This window comes from Typopeltis vanoorti, chromosome 4 (assembly GCF_054136105.1).
Source record: "Typopeltis vanoorti isolate ZY-2024b chromosome 4, IOZ_Tvanoo_1.0, whole genome shotgun sequence".
Taxonomy (NCBI): domain Eukaryota; kingdom Metazoa; phylum Arthropoda; class Arachnida; order Uropygi; family Thelyphonidae; genus Typopeltis; species Typopeltis vanoorti.
The window spans coordinates 50,385,965-50,405,882 of NC_143552.1; the positions used below are offsets into that span (position 1 = coordinate 50,385,965).

At 35.6% G+C, this 19,918-nt stretch overlaps 1 protein-coding gene across 2 annotated transcripts in view; it reads right to left on the reverse strand.

The window, feature by feature from the left end:
* Positions 1 to 19,918, reverse strand: part of mbc (dedicator of cytokinesis protein myoblast city) — a 643,249-nt gene that overhangs the window by 63,199 nt on the left and 560,132 nt on the right. For both annotated transcript variants that reach the window (XM_090391142.1, XM_090391141.1), the window contains exon 38: positions 14,567 to 14,810. In XM_090391142.1, the coding sequence (XP_090247268.1) occupies positions 14,567 to 14,810 (244 nt within the window). The remainder of the gene's footprint in view (positions 1 to 14,566; positions 14,811 to 19,918) is intronic.

Below are 19,918 nucleotides of genomic sequence, written 5' to 3' on the forward strand. Positions count from 1 at the left end.
CTATTCAATACGCTACAGTTATATGGTGTCAATGGGGCATTATATCAAGCAATACTTAGTCCTTATTTGAGTTGTAAGTCAGCAGTTAGAAGTGAAGGAAGTACAGGAAGATGGTTTAATGTTAAATCTGGTGTGAGACAAGGATGTACATTATCCTCTCTGTTATTCATTATGAAGGAAAGTGGTATTAAACATGATATCAAAATTGGAGATGTTAATGTCAGCTCTTTGCTTTATGCGGACGATGTTATACTTCTAAACAAATCCGCTACAAGTCTTCAAGATTCTCTGACTAAATTGAATAGCTGTTGTAATAGATATGATATGAAGGTCAGTAATAGAAAGATAAAGACAATGAAAATAGGCAGAATCATTGAAAATGTCAACTGTGTTGTGAATGGAGAACCTGTGGAACAAGTAAAACATTTCAGCTAATTAGGCATAATTTTTACTGAAGATGGTAAATTAAATATAGAAATAGACAACAGAATCAGCAAAGCTGGTATGGTGGGAAGTCAATTGAATAAATTCATATGGAATAAGAGAGAAATTAGTCGGAACACTAAATTAGCTGTATACAAGACAGTGTTCAAACCAGTTTTAACTTATGGATCTGAGAGCTAGGTCAGAAGTAAAACACTTGACCAAAGACTAGAGACCGCAGATATGAGAGGCCTGAGAAAGATTATAGGCGTGAACAGATGGCATCAATGGCAATATCATATTAAAAACGAGGATATTAGGAAAGAACTTGACATTGTCAACATCCAGGAATGCGTTAGCAGAGCTAATCTCAGGTAGTATGGACACTTAAACAGAATGAGCGAAGAAAGATTAGCAAAACAAGTGTTCTCTGCCAGGTTGGCAGCAAAATGACCCAGAGGAAGGCCAAGATATAGGTGGATTGATACGATACAAAGTACCTTAGACGATAGAAATATAAGATCTGATGATGTTGGAGTCTTGACAAGTAACAGACTGATTTGGAGGAAAATTACAGATAAGAAGTTAGTAATGATGTAAATTTTTCATGTAGTACTATCATATCCTGTACACTCCTTGAGGGTACATGGCAGGAATTTGATGATGATGATCTTCTTATCTTGAAGAGTAACAGTCTGTACTGGTAATTGAATTTTGGATAAAGTCCACTTGATATCCATTAATAAACAATGTTTTTATTCTAATTCATTTTTAGAAGTAAGGTACTAGTAAAGAATAAGGAATTTGTTCTATGTGGTACACAATGTTTTTAATGTACGAGGTTTGTGTGCTGAATGATGGTGGAGTTCATTCTTAGTAAATTCAGAACAACTTGAGAATGGCTCTTGAAGAAGCACAATTGAAATCCTATAAATAATAGTTTACTGAATAAAACATGCCAAACCACATAAGGAAAATCTGTTTTTTCCCAAGAAAGCAAAACAATGCTTTGCATATGAAATATATTCATGTCTGAGCTGCTTGTATATAGAGGCTCATTATGTGCTTTCCATTATGGGCTACATACCAAGGCAAGTGATATGAAGTCATGAGCCTCTATATATAAGTAGCTTAGATGTGAATATATTTCATATGCAAAGCATTGTTTTGCTTCTTTGGGAAAAAGGATTAAAACCAAGTACAGGTATCCCTTGCTTAACATGGGATTTGATTTGATTAACGCAGCGAAATAAATTGCAACAATCCCTCTTGATATACACAGAAAGAGTTTTGATTAACCCGCCTTTAAATTTACCATGCAAAAACATACAGGCCTCAAGGAGTGTTTCCTGAATGAGAAAAAGATAGTCGTGAGCATGATGACGTCATTCCTCTCATTAAGCATTAGAGTGGGTGTATTACAAGCTCCAATTGTTCTGCTGTGTTTAAAAATTATGTTCTTTGTAAATTTTTTCATCCAAATTCTCTTAACGATCTGTGAGAATTTGAAAATTTTATTTTTTCCACCAAATACGACATCATTGCAACATTCAAAGCCTGTTTTCTTAAAAAGCCGTTCTCAAAGGCAGTAGAAACAACAATGGGAGAAAATTTGATTACGCTCCAAACATTTTGGAAGAATTTTAACATTCAACACACAGTTGAAAACAACATTCATGACTCTTGGCAGCAGGTGTCTTCTAGCTACATGATAGCTATTTGGAAAAACCTTTTGTCAGAATGCGCTAATGACTTAGGTGGTTTTCATAATCTTGTGAACAACGTGGTTGAAGAAATCGTCGCAATTGGCGAAGATCTTGCTTTTGATGGTGTCGATGTAGAAGATGTTAAAGAATTATTGGATTCAAATTCAAAAGATTTCAGTGACGAGGATCTTCTAGAAACAGAACATTGTGCTAATGAAGACAACGAACAAATGGAATGTGAAGATGAGGTTCCAAAGGAGATAACAATCAAAGAACTGGATGAACTATTTTGCAGTTTAGAATCGCTTAAGCAGCAAGTAATGGATATGGATATAGATGTTAATAGATGCATGTTTGCATGTTTGCCAATGTCCAGAGAATTATTTTGCTTGTTATTAGAGAATTTATGCTGATAAGAAAAAAAAAATTAAAACTGTTCAAACGATTCTTCATAACTTTTTTGATAAAAATTGTAGGTACAATCATTTATTAAACATTTACTTTGCATTCAGTTTTTATTTTTCCTAAAAGAGAACCATATAAAACAATTTATTAATACAGTAATCGATCATGGATGAATTGTAATTCTTACCATTGATTATTACATTTGATTAACGTGATTTTGATATATGCAGTAACATCGAGGGATTAATTAATCGCGTTAATCAAGGGATAACTGTATATAATTTTTTGGTAGCTTTAAAGTAATGTAAAGAATTTTCTACAATAAAATATAAGTATGTTTTAATCAATTTCAACTTGGAAATGGAACGCTCACCGCTTGCTACACTAACAGGTAAGGTTAATAGTATTCTTAAAGCAATTGAAAAGTTAGGGAAAGATAAATTATTGGACACAATAAAATTAAGAACATCGAAAGGGTTTTGAATATTTAAATTATCCTTCTGAAAAATATCCCGGAAAGCACATAACTCGTCATATAGTTCTATTGCATTTACGTCTTTATTGTCCCCATCCTTCAACAGAATCTCTAAATCATCACAATTTTTTCGTAAATCTTTGTTATTAATTTGTAGTAATCTATACAAGAAATTGAAATTATCATAATATGTTTTTAGTTGTTCAAAACATTCTATTAACGAACACATTGCAACGTCTAGAAATGTATAAAACACATTCACTCTAAATTTATCTTCTGGAGATTGTGGCGTTTCATCATGATGCACATAGTCAAATTGTCGTGTCTTCTTTCGTTGCCAAACTTCTGTACCAGTTTTAAATTCTTGTTCTCCATCTACCTCTTCACTCAGTTCTTTTGCCGTTTTTAGAACTTCTTTAAAATTTGTATCTGACCGATACTCTTGTAAGAATATTTTCAAGTTTTCGATAGATTCTAAAGCAAGTGTAACGTTCATATTTTTGTCTTGAAGCATTTTACTCACAGGGTTTATTCTGTTAAGTAAATCATGCCAAGTTATAAGAGAGCAAATAAATTTGTAGTCCTTTATTTTAGCATATAATGTTTATGTTTCATGCTGAGTTTCATTATTAAAATTTTCATTATTTAAAATTTCAAAAAGTGCACAGTAAATTTCTCCTAACTGATATTGTAGAGGGTGAATTGCATTAATTTTACGAACCTTAAAAGGATTGTCCAACGTTTGTAAGAGAATGAAAAGAAATTGTATATTTCTTGAATAATTGCAAAGAAACTAATTGTATCTGCATTTACTTTGTCTGCATCGTTAATGATTAAATTTAGAGTATGAGCAGCACATGGCATGTAAAAAGCTCGAGGATTTTTGTTCAAAAGCAAATTTTGCAGCCCATATTTCCCCCCCTTTCATATTTGCCCCATTGTCATACCCTTGACCTCACGTCTTCAATGGGAATGTTCCATTTTTCCAGTTGTTCCATTATTGTTGCACATAAATCACGTCCTGTGGAATCTAATATATCTGCAAAATCTAAAAAGTTTTCCCTGATCTTGACAATTCCATTGTCACAGGACACAAAGAGAATAATAATGGTCATTTGTTCTGTTTTACTTCATCAGGTGTGCAGTCTAAAATTATGGAATAATATTTAGATTTTCTAATTGATAATAAAATTGTATCCCAGATTGCGTTACTTAAAGTTTCCAATATTTCATTTTGACTATCTTTACTCAAATAGTGTACTCTATTGTTTCGTTGTAGGGTCCTTTCAACATGATTTTCCATAACGGGATCAAACTTCGCAAACAGTTCGACTAATTTTAAAAAATTGCCATTATTCCTTTCATATAATTTATCAGATGATCCACGAAAAGCTAAATTTTGGCTACCAAGGAATTTTATAATTTCAATCTAGAGTTCTAAATCACTCGTCCAATGCTTCTTTTCCATTTCATACATGCTTTGAGTCTGGCAATCAATAGCAGTTTTTTTTTTTAAAATTTTTATCAAGTTCCTTACATTTTAAGAAATGTTTTATGTGAGTTAAAGAAGTCTCATGTCTATGCAAAGTTGTACTTACATTTCTCCAATCGTTATAACCTTCTACAAGACTACTTTTATTATTATTATTATTATTGTTCCGGGAAACTCCAAGGAGTCGACAGACTCATCGAGGGAGGCCCTAACATCATGTCTGGAACAACTATTCAATATTCACACAGTATCTATCATATCTTGCCTTGAACTCATTCACGGTCGTAGCACCCACAACAGACTCTGGAAGCTTATTCCACTCATTCACCACTCTCCAAGTAAAAAACCTAGCTCTAACACCCTTGTCAACCACGCTCTTGCCCAGCTTCCATGCATGGCCCCTAGTCTTCCCACCACCAGTCATATTTTCAAAAATATCTTCTGGATCAATCTTATAAAAACCCTTCAGTAATTTGAATGTCTCAATCATATCACCCCTCCTTCGCCTATCGTCCAATTTCTGCAACCCACAAATCTTCAACCTATTCTCATAGGGTTCATTCCACAGACCTGCTATCATTTTGGTCACTCGTCTCTGGACCCTCTCCACTTCCTCCCCATCACGAAGAAACCCTGGTGCCCATAACTGGGCACAGAAGTCCAGATGGGGTCTTATCAAGGCTCGATACAGAGGAACAACAACTTGTTTGTCTCTGCATGTTAAAGTATTTTTCATAAGCCAAGTGATTTGGTGAGCTGTTTTAGACACTTTTGCAATGTGCCCCCTAAACTTCAACTCCCTATCCACCAGCACTCCCAAATCCCTGGCCTCATCAATCTCCTGGAGTACGGTTCCACCAATGCGATATACTGCTGCTATTCTTTTCACCCTAAAGTGCATAACCTTACACTTTGCCACATTAAACTGACATCCATTTTTCCTATCCCAGTTCTCCAAACTATCCAAATCATCCTGTAAAATTTTGACATCCTGTGCACTCACAATTGCTCTACCCAACTTTGCATCATCAGCAAACAAGTGAACACTTCCTCTCAAATCCTTTCCAATATCATCGATGAACAAATTGAAAAGCAGTGGTCCAAGAACAGAGTCCTGCGGCACTCCACTTGTCACAAGACGTCTTTTTGACTCCACTCCTGAATAAACCACTCTCTGGTATCTCTCCTTCAACCACCCTCCTATCCATCTTACCAACCCTATATCTATCCCCATCTGCTCCAGTTTACTGATTAGGGTTCCATGTGGTATCCTGTCAAAGGCCTTGGCAAGGTCCAGTAGTATCACTGTAAACCCATTACCCCTATCCAGTTCAGCCGTCACTGTGTTATAAAACGTGAGCAAGTTACTGAGGCATGATCTACCCTTCACAAAACCATGTTGTCCCCCATACAATATCCCATTTTCATCTATCCAATCCTGTATTCTTTTCTTGACTAATTTCTCTAAGACCTTGACAATGATTCCTGATATGCTAATCAGTCGGTAATTTACAACAGCAGTCTTGGAACCACCTTTATGCAGTGGAACTATTTTCCCCTCCTTCCACCCACTCGGGACTAACCCAGACCCGAGACTCAAATTAAACAAAATGGTTAAGGGTACTGACAATTCTTTAGCTGCTTCTCGTACTACACGAGCTGGTATACCATCCAATCCCACAGATGTATTGACATTGAGGTTATGCAATAGACTACTCACCACCACTTCATTCACCACAATTCCCATATAATCTACTGGTTTATTAGTTTCTGCAATGTCACCACCTGGATGATATATTCTTGCAAAGTGCTCACTCAGTAACTCAGCTATCTCAACTGATTCAGTTACCTCCCTACCATCGGAATTCTTTAAAATCATTCTGCCATGTACATTTTTCCTTTTACTTGCTACATATCTAAAAAACTGTTTAGGATTCTCTTTAGCCTGCATGGCCAATGTTCTTTCGTAATCCTTTTTTGCTTTTCTTACCATGCTCGTCACCCTTCTGGCCTGCGCTTTATACCGTTCATGTGCCTGCCGGTCACCTTTCTCCTTAAATTACTTCCATAGTTGTTTCTTTTTTTGCAGCTCAAGCTCAATGGTGTTATTCATCCATTTAACCCCTACTTGATTTATTATTCGGACTCTAGGTATACAGTCAGCCATTGCTTCATGCAAGCACTTCTTAACTACCTCCCATGCACTATCAACTTCTAGTCCTTGCAGTTGTACATGCCATGGCACTGAGCCAATCAAACTCCTAAGCTTGTCATACTTTCCAGCCTGATAATTCCACATGTACCCTGTCTTAATTGAAAATTCTACACCTTTAGCCACCTCCCAAGTCAAGACCCTATGATCACTCTCACCGATTGGTGGCAATGTGGTCATATTCGTTACAGCCAAATCCTCAGATGTAATTACTAGGTCAAGCACTCTCTGACCCCTAGTATTTTCCATTACATGCTGTCGCAGATAGTTATCCCTTAATAACCACATAAAATCCAATTCCTTCCTCCCGTGTGTCCTCTCCTCACTCCAATCAATGCGACCGTAGTTGAAATCTACCATAATAATCACCCTCCTTCCACTCATTTCTTCTAGTTGCTTGTGCATACTGTCACCACCATCTTTTCCATCACCTGGTCTATAACAGCATCCAATTGTATATTTAGTTCTGCTAGCCACAATCTCACACCAAATGGCCTCAAATGTGCTCTTTTCTCTATCCTGCAATTCAACTTCTATTCTCCTTGGCTGTAGCTTATCAGCTATCATCAACAATACTCCTCCCCCCATTTTATTCTTTCTGTCATTCCTGAACACACTATACCCATCACATTCAATTCCACTAGCTATATCATCTACAGTCAGCCATGTTTCACTAATACCAGTAACCTGTGGTCTGGAAGTGCCAACCATGGCCAAAAACTCTTCCTTCTTGTTCCTAATACTCCTAGTATTAGTGTACATGAATTTAAGACCTCCATTAGCCCCAACCCTACCTTGATGCCTTATATTAACTATCCCACTCTGGTTTGTTGTCCTTATTTGCTCTAGCATATTATATTCATTCTTACATTCAACTGCCTCCCTAAGGACTGTATATCTACCCCCCCCCTTAACAAATCTAGTTTCCCTGAATTTGAACATCCACTACATTCAGCAACACTTTCTCAAGTCTTCTTACACCGTAACCATTCAAATGCAAACCATCCATCTTATATAGATCCTTTCGCCCATCAAACTCACTCCACACGTCCACAAATTCCACACCACTCGTCATACATAACCCACGCTAAAGTCATTCGCAGTTATGGCCCTCCTTTTAAGCATTTCACTGTCATACCGTGGCAAAAGACTAATCATTCTAACTCTCTCACTCTTTTCTTTTGCTACCTCAAACAATTCATTCAGGTCTTCTATCATTTCCATTTTATCTCCTTTCAAATCATTCGTACCTGCCACAACAATCATTTCTTTCACCCTTTCCTTTTGCTCTCTAATAGACTCAGTTACATCCTTTATGGTCGCACCAGGTTGGTACGATTTTGTCAAATCCTCTACTAACACACCTCGTACTAACGAGTCTCCATACAGCACTCTATCCATCATTTTGTTCATGTTCACATTCATAGGCCTATTTTTCCTGTCATACCTTTTATTATTGGTTGGTTCATTCAGTCGACTTTTGTTCATGCAATCTAGCTGCTGTTTTGCCCTTTCTATCGCACCATTCAACAACGCGATCTCACTCAATGCATCTATCTCATCTTTTTTATTCTCTGAGAAACCATTAATACTATCATTCACACTTTCTACATTCACACTCTCATAATTCTCATGTACAACCTTGCCGTTTCTTGTCATATCGCTATTTTCTTCATTGTGAAGTTTGACAAAAATATCACACTCACGATCCGAAATACACTTCAATTCCTCATTCTCCCTACATTTTCTACACACATTCAATCCTTTATTATCATCTATCCACACTCCGACCACACTCCGCAAAGCGTACATTTCACAGCTAGTACACTGACTCATTTCTTTTATACTACTGTTCTTTGATAACGATGGTGTACCATCATTACTGGCTGCTATTTTCCTTCGTACAGGTGCCATAATTATTGCAACGTGTTTTATCAAATAATAAGTTATAACACACCAAAAACACACAAACAAACGCACTAAAATACGCAAGGCAAACAAAACTAAGCAATATTAAGTAATTTTATCAACGATAACTGAAAATAATACTTATCTTATCAGGAGCTTACACGAACACTACAAACTACGATATAACCTCGAACCCAACCCCTACTTGATTCAGTAGGTGCGAAAAATTTGCAACAAAAGCAAAAAACAGAATTTAAAGTTTCAGAATAAATAAGCCATGTTCTTGGCACGAGCTCACCGTTTTCATTTTTTCTATTATAATACATGTTGCCAAATTTACGACCATATGTATCTCTGGGATATATTATATTTTTCTTTTGAACAGGCTCCATTTCAATTAATTTAATTTAGAAGTAAATTCAGTGTAAATTTAGAAGATCCAGGTGAAATTTTCTAAATTTACAGAGACTAACAATGTGTTAGTTTCGTGGTCAACTACAACTAAATCTTCTTAATTCATTCAATTAAATCATGCATCTGTTATCTTGTTCAATAGTTGCAATAGTACTTTCATGCAAACTTTATGATGTGCATGGTTCTTCAACTCTGATTTCTGATGTATCAAGTTGGTTACAATCTGCATTAGAATATTTTAATATTTTAACAAATTTATTAAGAGCCTCAGTTTGTTTTTTAATATCTGCTTCTTTCGCAGCATGACGCTTACGATTTTGTGCACCGGATAACTTTTTTTAATTTTTGATTCCATTTCTATTTTATACCCACAAGAAATTATTACACAACACGACACAGAGATGAAATAATAGTCCGCACTGCGCTACTTTCAGTAGCCTACTGAGATGCATACCATATGACTGGTTAACTAGCAACTGGTTAACAAGTTTTGTACGAAAATTCGTTTCTGTGCATAAAAACCATTCATCGTTTCACTTTAGATAAACTGCAGTAGACACAACATTCTGCAGGCAAGCATTTAGCCTGCTCTCGCTGCAAATTTGTAAACAGCTGGCTGATCAAAGAGGTGGCACTATACAATTTTTAAAAATTTTTATTCGGTGTATCCGGCCTTATTTATTTTAATATTGATAATTTTAAGAATTTTTTTGTTTTTATGATAAAAATTTTGTTTCTTAAAAATGAACTTATGAACCGTGCCCCGGCGGCGGCGTTACCCCCTTCATAGCAGCGCCCGCATGCCCGCTTCCGCTGGCTCTAGGCATAGATGTTTATGATTGTCTGTGAAAATACTAGTAGAGGTGGGCAGTAGATGGCATTGATTTAGATGATGATGATGGTAGTTGCAGTTCTTGTAGTTGGTGAGTGGTGGAGACGGAGAGTTGTAGAGTAGGCGCTCTCTCTCAATAAATCTTTGGACTCCTTGGAGGTGTCACGTAATAATAATAATAATAATAATAAACTCATACTACTCCAGCACACAAGTCACAGCAGTACATATGGTAACTGGTTAGCAGGAAAATCACAAAAATCACCTGATGGGATTCAAACTAGCAGCTCCTGTGAGTCATAATATATATTATTATTATTATTATTATTATTAAGAGAGCCCTCCAGGGAGTCAGGCACTTATCGAGGGAGGCCACATACTACACACACAAGCTATCATACTCATTCTTGAATTCATTCACACTGCTTACAACACACAACATCCAATGGCAATCCATTCCAATCATGCACTATTCTAGCCCTCACCACCTTAGTGGCATTCATTCTCAGCTTCCATCCTCTTGTCCTTTCCCCACTCTCCATAAAATGAAAAACTCCATCAACTAAAATCCTGTATGATCCTTTCAGAAGTTTGTATATCTCAATCATATCATCCCTCTTTCTACTGTTTTAGTATCTGCAGTATATAAATTCTCAATCTGTCTTTATAATCAGTATTCCACAATGCTGGTATCATTTTTAACATTCTCCTTTGCACTCTCTCTACCGTATCAGAATCACAATGGAAACAAGAGACCAGACCTACACACAATAGTCCAAGTAAGGTCTTATCAAGGCCTTGTAAAGAGGTCAAATGACATTCTTTTCTTTACATTTGAAAGTTTGTTTCAGCACTGCAATCATCTTTCGAGTTGTATTTGCAATCTTTGCCACCTGGCTCCTAAACTTCAACTTCCTATCTATTAACACTAATTGAGCTTTGTGTTCGAAGGCCGATGCTTGCTCGTCTAGCCAAAGCTACTGTGGCTTGCTCAGTTGTAGAAGCTTCCAGGTCCTTGCAGCAGCACTGTGATTTCATGCTTGCACATAGCCATTTCACGTCGTCTCGTTCTGTTGCTTAAACACAGGCCATACGCAGTCAACGTAGCTCTAGCCAGTGAGCTTCAGCCAGCCTTTACAAGTGTGCATGTTACTTGGGAAAATTAAGTTACAACCAACTTTTTATGATGATGTTATTGACCAATTCATAAAGAAGAACCATTGTTGGATTCAGAATGAAGAGAAATTAAAATTATTAATACTCCCTTCAGAATCCAACAAAATCCACCATGGCAAAGGCTACATTTGTAAATATTATTTTATGTAAATCTCTTGTTATACACTATTATTCATATAATTACCTTTGAGTTTTTTTTATTTAATTAATTAATCTAGGATATGTAAATCTCTTGTTATACACTGTTATTCATATAATTACCTTTGAGTTTTTTTTATTTAATTAATTAATCTAGGATATGTATTAATAATGGAAAGGACTCTATATAAAAATAACATTCAGATTATTTTTTTAATTCCTATATTAATAGTAGAAGAATTTATGTTCATCATATTTAATTATATATTATTTGAACTGAAAAATATCCTTTTATTTAGTTTCTGTATGTAAAGGTAAAATGTTATGTAATGCTTATGCTTATGTACTGCTCTAATTGTTATCATAGAGACGGAATTAAAAGTAGAAAGCGCAAGCATGGTAACACGTGAATTATGGACGTGAGATGGAATTGATATAAGCTAGAGGATAAGAACAAGTTTTGGCGGGAAAAAGGAGTGAAGGGATATAAACGGAAAGCGAGAAAAAACAAGGACACAACAGAAGAGTAGGTCGGCAGTCAGTCATAGCACTAGAACTATGGAACTAGGGACTGAGTATACAATTGGAACACTCAGCACAGTAACGGAACTGAGAACAGTACAATAGAGATGAGAAAATAATTTATTAGCAGCACGGAGTTAAGTAAGAGGCTGTAGTACAAAGAATTAAGTGCTGTAATCAGATTACGAAGGATCGAAATGTAAATTGACAACTCAGAATATTGATATGGAATTCTGAAGTTAATGTTGTATTCCAGAGCTTTCAAGGAAGATTAGTGGAAAGCTGATTTTATTGCAAAGTAGTATGTGAGGAATAAGTGCATTTTCTAGTGCAAGTGTGTCTGCATATGTGATTGCTGAAATTAAAGATTAAGTTAGTTTAAAGAAGGTTGCTTTTGAAATGTGTAGCTCCAGTGTGATAATTAACTAAATTTTTAAGTGTGCCTCAGTGAATAATATGTGCAAAGATTTATTCTGGTAAGAACAGTTGTACTTTATAGCATTTTAGAGTGAAGCTATAAGAGTTATCTTCTTCTGTTAAATCCTAACATTAACTGTGGTGTTTATGCTGAAATTAGCCAAAGCTAGAAGATTAATAGTCTTCCCCCCTTAAAGTGATAGCTATCTCTAGACTGAACTATGTGATTTCTAACTAAGGGATAGATAAAGAATACAATTGTTTAAATATTTGCTGTGAATTTCAGTGGTAATGAACTTTAGAACTATCTTTGCCTATTTGGGAGAAATTAGATTTTGAAGCTCAGTGTTTAATACCAAGAGTTGAGTGAATGTTATGAGTTGTTAAACAGAGTTAATTTTGCATTATCTTGTATCCAAAGTATGCTTAGGTATGTATTATATAATCTTGAATTAAATGTTTTGTTTTATTGATTTCAATTTATTGTTAGCCTGATTCTTTTCCACTGCACCGTTCATAAAATTATCGGACCTAGTGGAAACCTTAAATGTTGATGTCAAATTCGGCCAATATATGAAAATTAGGCTGCTGAAGTTAATTAATATTTGATTCCACTATTTTGCATAGACTAATCTGAATATAGGGTGGTGCAGTATAATAGAAATTTCTCTATATCTGGATTAGTAATCAATATACAATTAATTAACCTTAATAAGAACAACGTTAAAGCAAGATGGCAGATCAAGAGACAGGAAGGACGATACAACACCATAGGATAGAATTTGTATTGAAGTAGCTAAATTGAAAAAGATAGAATAATATCATTTGTAAAATAAATGTTGTATTTGTATGATTAAATGTACATAAATTTCTAAATATATAATTTTAAATGGTCAGTAATTCATTATTCCGCTAATCATACGTCAATCTCACTCCCTGAATGATAACAAGAGCAAGCGTGAATTTCAAGACCAGCATTCGCCCCTGATGGCATTGGATATCTAATCACACCAAAGTGCATAACTTTACATTTACTGATATTGAACTGATAACCATTTTCCCATTCCCACAATTCCAGCCTATTCAAATCATTCTGCAAGTAATGCATATCACCAGCATTCCTGATTACCCTACCTATCTTTGCATTATCAGCAAATAGCTGGTTGTTGCTTGTTAAATCCTTCCCAATATATCATTAATGTACAGATTGAATAACAGTAGACCAAGGAATGATCTTTGTGGTAAACCACTAGTTATTTTTTTTTTAATCTTTGTACTGGTTATGGGCAGTACTACCCTTGCATCACGTCCAGACATCTTGTCCAGACTTGATATAGGCCTAAGCCTTTACAAGTGTTTTACCCCATGCCTGTTCTAGTTATCATTGTAGTCATTCTCTGGTGGCAATGCCATGCCACCAGTGTGCCTTGTAGGGCCCTCAAGGAAAGAACTTTTATATCCTTCTGCGTAAGCCCAAGCCGTTTTAAGTTCTTATAACTATCTGCACTCCATACGCCATGTAAAGAGACGGTGGCACTGGTAAACCTTGGAGTTGCCCCATGCTCCTCCTGTATCTTACTAACTAGATCTTGGTTATTTTTATAATAATTTACTTTATTATTATGGCTATAGGCTAGTGGGTGCCCTGTTCCCACTACCTGGGCATCAACTACCCAAACGTCATCATCTCTTTTAATCACTAAGTCTGGCTTACACAAACCTGCGGAGGTCCTATAATGTGGTTCCACTGCAGACTCACATCCACTGTATACCACTTTTTGATATCTGTCAGTCAGCAACCTCTTAACCATGCTAATATTTTATAATCCAAACCCATATTCTCCAATTTATGCAACAGTCTTCCATGCTGTATTCTGTCAAAAGCCTTAGCAAAATTCAAAAGTATCATGGTGTATCCATTCCACTTGTCTAGTTCAATGGTAACATTATTATAGAATGTGAGCAAGTTGCTAAAACATGATCTTCCCCCCTTAGTAAACCCATGCTATTCATTGCAAAGTAGAGATTCACTGCGAACCCATTTCTGAATGCAAGCTCTAACCAATTTTATCACAATATACATATATATTAATTGCATATTATTCAAAAACAACGTGTGATAGGAATATTTTAATATTTTAAAGTGATATAAGAATTCACTGTCAAAAAATACATTTGATGTTTCTGTTTTTTCAAGAAGTTCATTGGTTTTTTTGTAGTGTTATTTTCTGAACACTTCTTGTTCATAAATATTGATATTCGTTGGCTTGAACCTCCAGCAGCAACAACAGTGAGAGTTAAATTGAAGTAAAAAATAAGGCAACATTATTATATTATAAAAGCAGCACAAGCAATATTGTATGAGTAAAACAATATCCTCAACATCAGTATATACTAGAAATCAGAAATTATAACTACTATATAAAAAATAGCCAAAAGTTCATACCTGTTCATTAAGTTCAATAACAGGTCCTTCTGACTTATTTGGTGGTAGTATGTCATACCACTGTGATTGTGATTGATTTTCAGGATGAGAACTAACTGAACTTCCTGAACTTCTACGTAGTGTAAGTGTTCCACTATCTCGATTCTTTTTATTTCCAGTTTTATTAGAAGCAGGAGAAGATGGTTTCACCCACACAGAGTGAGCTCTATTTCCAGGAGACATTTTTGTGGGTGTTGAAGGAATGCTATAGAGAACATGAAATAACACATAAAATTCCCTGAAATCTGCAATAAGAATGCTCTTCATTAATGCATACATGAAGGATACATGTGAGGGTGCATGATTTCTCTCTCTCTCTCTCTCTCTCTGATGTTTGTATAAATTAATGTTATTCAAGATATGACCCAAAGAGGTAAAGGTGGGAAAAATGTTTCAAATTTTTTTTTTCAATACTGAAAGGGAAAACATTCTCAGTTTTTGTAATGCAAAAATACAAACATTGGACTGTTACTTTTCATCTGTTCTTTTCCTTTCATTACACTAATCTCTCTCTCTCCTCTCCATAGCAAAACATATATCCTCATTTAAATATACAGCATCATATTTGCAGATGAGACTGTTGTTATTAACTTGTTACTGAACTAATATTTTGATTATCAGTGATATTCTCTGAAGTGAAAAAAATTCAAAATTCTGGATGATTGCCAGTTAACAGCTATTTCTAATCAAATAAGCCAGCTCATATTTGGTAGCAGATGATTTGTGAAACTGCATTGCTAATAACATATTGTGTACATATATTCATGTTGAAAACCATATCTGGAACTGAAATCACTCAAAAGCAAAGTGAGTGCATAAAATCAATTTAAAAATTAAATAAAACTGCATATAACATTTAGCAAGATTTTAGAACTATAGAAATTTTGTAGTGGCTACACTGCATAATTCAGATGGCTTGAGCAAAGAGTTGAATTCCAGCTGATTAGAGTAGAGTTCTCATAGTTTACATAAAATTGAATATGAGAATTACTGAGGAATTTCTTTACTAAGCGTTCCAGATAGGATTTTATACAAGCATACATGGAAAGCTTTTTTACAAAAATTATAGATGCCAGAATAAACAATAAATTAAATTCCATCAACCAAAAGAACAAGCAAGTTTCAGAACAACTTTCTCAACTTTAGATCATTTAACAGTCTAAATAAGTAACGGAAAAAACAAAAGAATATAATATACCAATTTCTGAGTTTTATAAATTATAAAAAAAGCCTTTGATTCACATCAGACTTATGTAAAATGATAGCAGGTTTAAAACATGTATGAATAGATGATATCTGTATTAATATGTTAACCCATATATATGAGAAAGGTTCAGCGGTAGTAAATTTAAATGGAGAAGAAAGAAAATTGAAAATTAGAGTCACATAGGGAGATTATCTCACCAAAATTATTTGCTACAGCTCTTGAATATGCCATGAGAAAACTGAACTGGAAGAAAAGAGGATTAAGGAGAGAGGTGGAGAGCAGATGATTGAAGAATATAAGATTCGGACAGGAGAGTAACTAGTATGGTAAGGAAAGCAATATTGGAATATGAGAAGAGAGTGGCCTTGAGATTAAGAATATCCTAAGGAATTCTTTCATTATGTGACCAGTAGGAAGAGAAATGATTGTGGAAGAATGACACTGTTAGATAAAAATGGGAATAGAGTGATTAATGCAAAGGACATAGTGGAATGATTCAATGAACACTTTATTGGGGTATATCATCCTGGAAAAGTAAGTTTTAATACTAGTGAAATAGGGAAAGTTCAAGGTTTAGAAGTGCAAGAAGAGAGTGTATGTCAAATACTAAGTATTCTGGATGTCAATAAAGCAATGGGACTGGAAGGAATTTTGCCACGGGTTTTGAGAGAATGTGCTAAAGAACTGACAGCTCTGTTGACCTGGCTTTTCAATGAAAGTGTGGCCATGGGAAAGGTGACCAAAGAGTGGAGGGAGGGTGAGATAGTGCCATCGCATAATGGTGGTAGCAAAAATTGATATAGAATAAGGAGAAATAAGTCAAAATAACATACTGGCTGTATGCACAGTGTTCAAACCAATTTCATCTTATGGATTTGAAAATTGGGTCAAAGCTGTATAACTGAGAGGAGACCTCCACATAGCCTTTAAAGGAATGCGGAGAACCGACCAGAGCTTCTGACCTAATGTCCAATCTTCACCTTCTCGTGGTGCACCCTGTTGGGTATCTACTTGGATACTGAACGAACGAGGATGGGCTGGCAATTTAGGATTTAGCCGACCAAATTGTATTCTTATCGGTTAAACCAAAATAAAAAATGATGGTACAACATGACAAAATTTCATGCCGGCTGGGGCGTCGCCCAGTTAAACAAGGCCCCCGTTGTTTTCGCCAGGGAACCAGGGCAAACAGCGAAAAGTCAGCTACTGGAACAAATCTGAAAACAAACCCCAACTCAACATCAGCAGAATTAAAGATTGGTACTATCAACGTAAGAAGCCTGAATGGCAAAGAAATGGAGCTAGCTGAGGAATTAGATAAGTACCAGATCGACATAATAGGAGTGACTGAAACAAAAAAAAGACCAAAACTGGTGAGATCTTTCTGTGCAATAATTACAAAATGTTACATTCAGGCAATGACAATGAAGGAAAAGAAGGAGTAGCCATAGTATTCAACACAAAATACGAGGTTAATCTTCTTGAATGGCAGTCAGTCTCAAGTAGAGTAATGTGGGCAAATATGAGAATGGGGAACTGGACAATGAGACTTATTTGTGCCTATGGTCCCACAGAAGGTTCTACTAAGGTAGAAGTGGAGGAATTTTTTGACGCTTTAGAAAAAGCAACTGACACAATGAAAAAGGAAAAGTTGGTCCTTATTGGGGATCTAAATAGCAGAGTAGGAAATGATTGTGAGACATACAAATATATTTTGGGAAAATTTGGAGAAAAGAGCAAAGCTAATAATAATGACAAATATCTGTTGGATTTCTGCTCAGGACATGGACTGGTTATTACTAACACCATGTTCCAACATAACAATGTGCACAAATTCACATGGAGAGAAGAGGCAAGGAATAAGAAAAGTCTTATTGACTATGTTATTGTTGATAGCGATGTTTTCTCCCTGGTGCAGGACACCAGAGTGTACAGAGGATTTGAAATTGGAAGTGATCACTATTTAGTCTTGAGCAGGATAAAATTGAATTTAATATTGAAAAGAATAACATGTAAGAAAGTTTTAAAGCAAACAAAAGTTGAGCAGCTCTCAGATGTGAACTGTAGACTAAAATACACAAAGATTATTGAAGAAAAAATGAAAGAGTTTGAGAACAGGAATCAAACCTTGGAGATTCAGTGGCAAACTCTGAAGAAAACATTGATTGATTCTTCCAGAGAGGCATGTGGTGAGGTTGTCTGCAAGGATAAAAAAAAATCAGAACTCCCTGGTGGACACAGGAAGTTAAAGAGGCAGTGAAGGAAAAGAAGAAAGCATATCAAAAGTTCCTGTCAAATAAGTCACCTTGTGCTCTTAGAAAATATAGAGACAAATGCAAGAATGCTAAACACTGTGTAAAACTAGCTAAACAAAAGTCATGGGAGATCTTTGGCAAGAATATAGAAAATCAATATCAAGATGGTGGCAAAATATTCTGGAGGTTGTTGAAGAAGCTTAGGAATGGAGGAAAGAGTGCTGTAAAAGGAATTAGAGATGATAAAGGTGACATGAAAACAGGAGAAAAAGATATCCTTGAAGTATGGAGTAATTACTTTGAAAAATGCTAAATGAAACGAGCAGTGATGACAGCACATTGGTAAAAAGCACTGACCAGGCATGCAGTCAGGAATACATATCCATAATTGAAGTAGAAAAAGCCATCAAAGGCTTGAAATGTGGAAAGGCAGCAGGAGTAGATGATATTCGACCAGAAATGCTGAAGTATGGTGGTATAAGAATCTTACAGTGGCTGCACTGCATAATTCAGAAAGCCTGGACAGAAGGATGAATTCCTCATGATTGGAGTAGAGCTCTCATAGTACCCATATATAAAAAGTGAAATAAAACTGAATGTGAAAATTACAGAGGTATTTCCCTACTGAGTGTTTCTGGCAAGATCTATGCAAGTATACTTGAGAAACGGTTGAGAAGAATTGTGGAAGAAAAGCTTGGTGAAGATCAAGCTGGATTCAGGCCAAATAGAGGCTGTCAGGATCAGATCTTCACTTTACGACAAATAGTCGAGAAAGCATGGGAATATAACAAAGATCTGTATTTAAGTTTTGTCGATTTGTAAAAGGCATATGACAAGGTGCCAGGAGAGAAGCTATTCAATACGCTGCAGTTATATGGTATTAATGGGGCATTATATCAAGCAATACTTAGTCTTTATTTGAGTTGTAAGTCAGCAGTTAGAATTGAAGGAAGTACAGGAAGATGGTTTAATGTAAATCTGGTGTGAGACAAGGATGTAGATTATCTCCTCTGTTATTCATTATCTATATGGATCATATTATGAAGGAAAGTGGTATTAAAACATGATATCAAAATTGGAGATGTTAATGTCAGCTCTTTGCTTTATGTGGATGATGTTATACTTCTAAATAAATCCGCTACAAGTCTGAAAGATTCTCTGACTAAATTGAATAGCTGTTGTAATAGATATGGTATGAAGGTCAGCAATAAAAAGACAAAGACAATGAAAATAGGCAGAATCATTGAAAATGTCAACTGTGTTGTGAACAGAGAACCTGTGGAACAAGTAAAGCATTTCAGCTACTTAGGCACGATTTTTAATGAAGATGGTAAATTAAATATGGAAATAGACAACTGAATCAGCAAAGCTGGTATGGTGGGAAGTCAATTGAATAAATTCATATGGAATAAGAGAGAAATTAGTCGGAACACTAAATTAGCTGTATACAAGACAGTGTTCAAACCAGTTTTAACTTATGGATCTGAGAGCTAGGTCAGAAGTAAAACACTTGACCAAAGACTAGAGACCGCAGATATGAGAGTCCTGAGAAAGATTAGAGACATGAAGAGATGGCATTAATGGCAATATCATATTAAAAACGAGGATATTATGAAAGAACTTGACATTGTCAGCATCCAGGAATGCGTTAGCAGAGCTAATCTCAGGTAGTATAGTCACTTAAATAGAATGGGAGAGAAAAGATTAGCAAAACAAGTGTTCTCTGATAGGTTGGCAGGAAAATGACCCAGAGGAAGACCAAGATATAGGTGGATTGATACGGTACAAAGTGCCTTACACGATAGAAATATAATATCTGATAATGTTGGAGTCTTGACAAGTAACAGACTG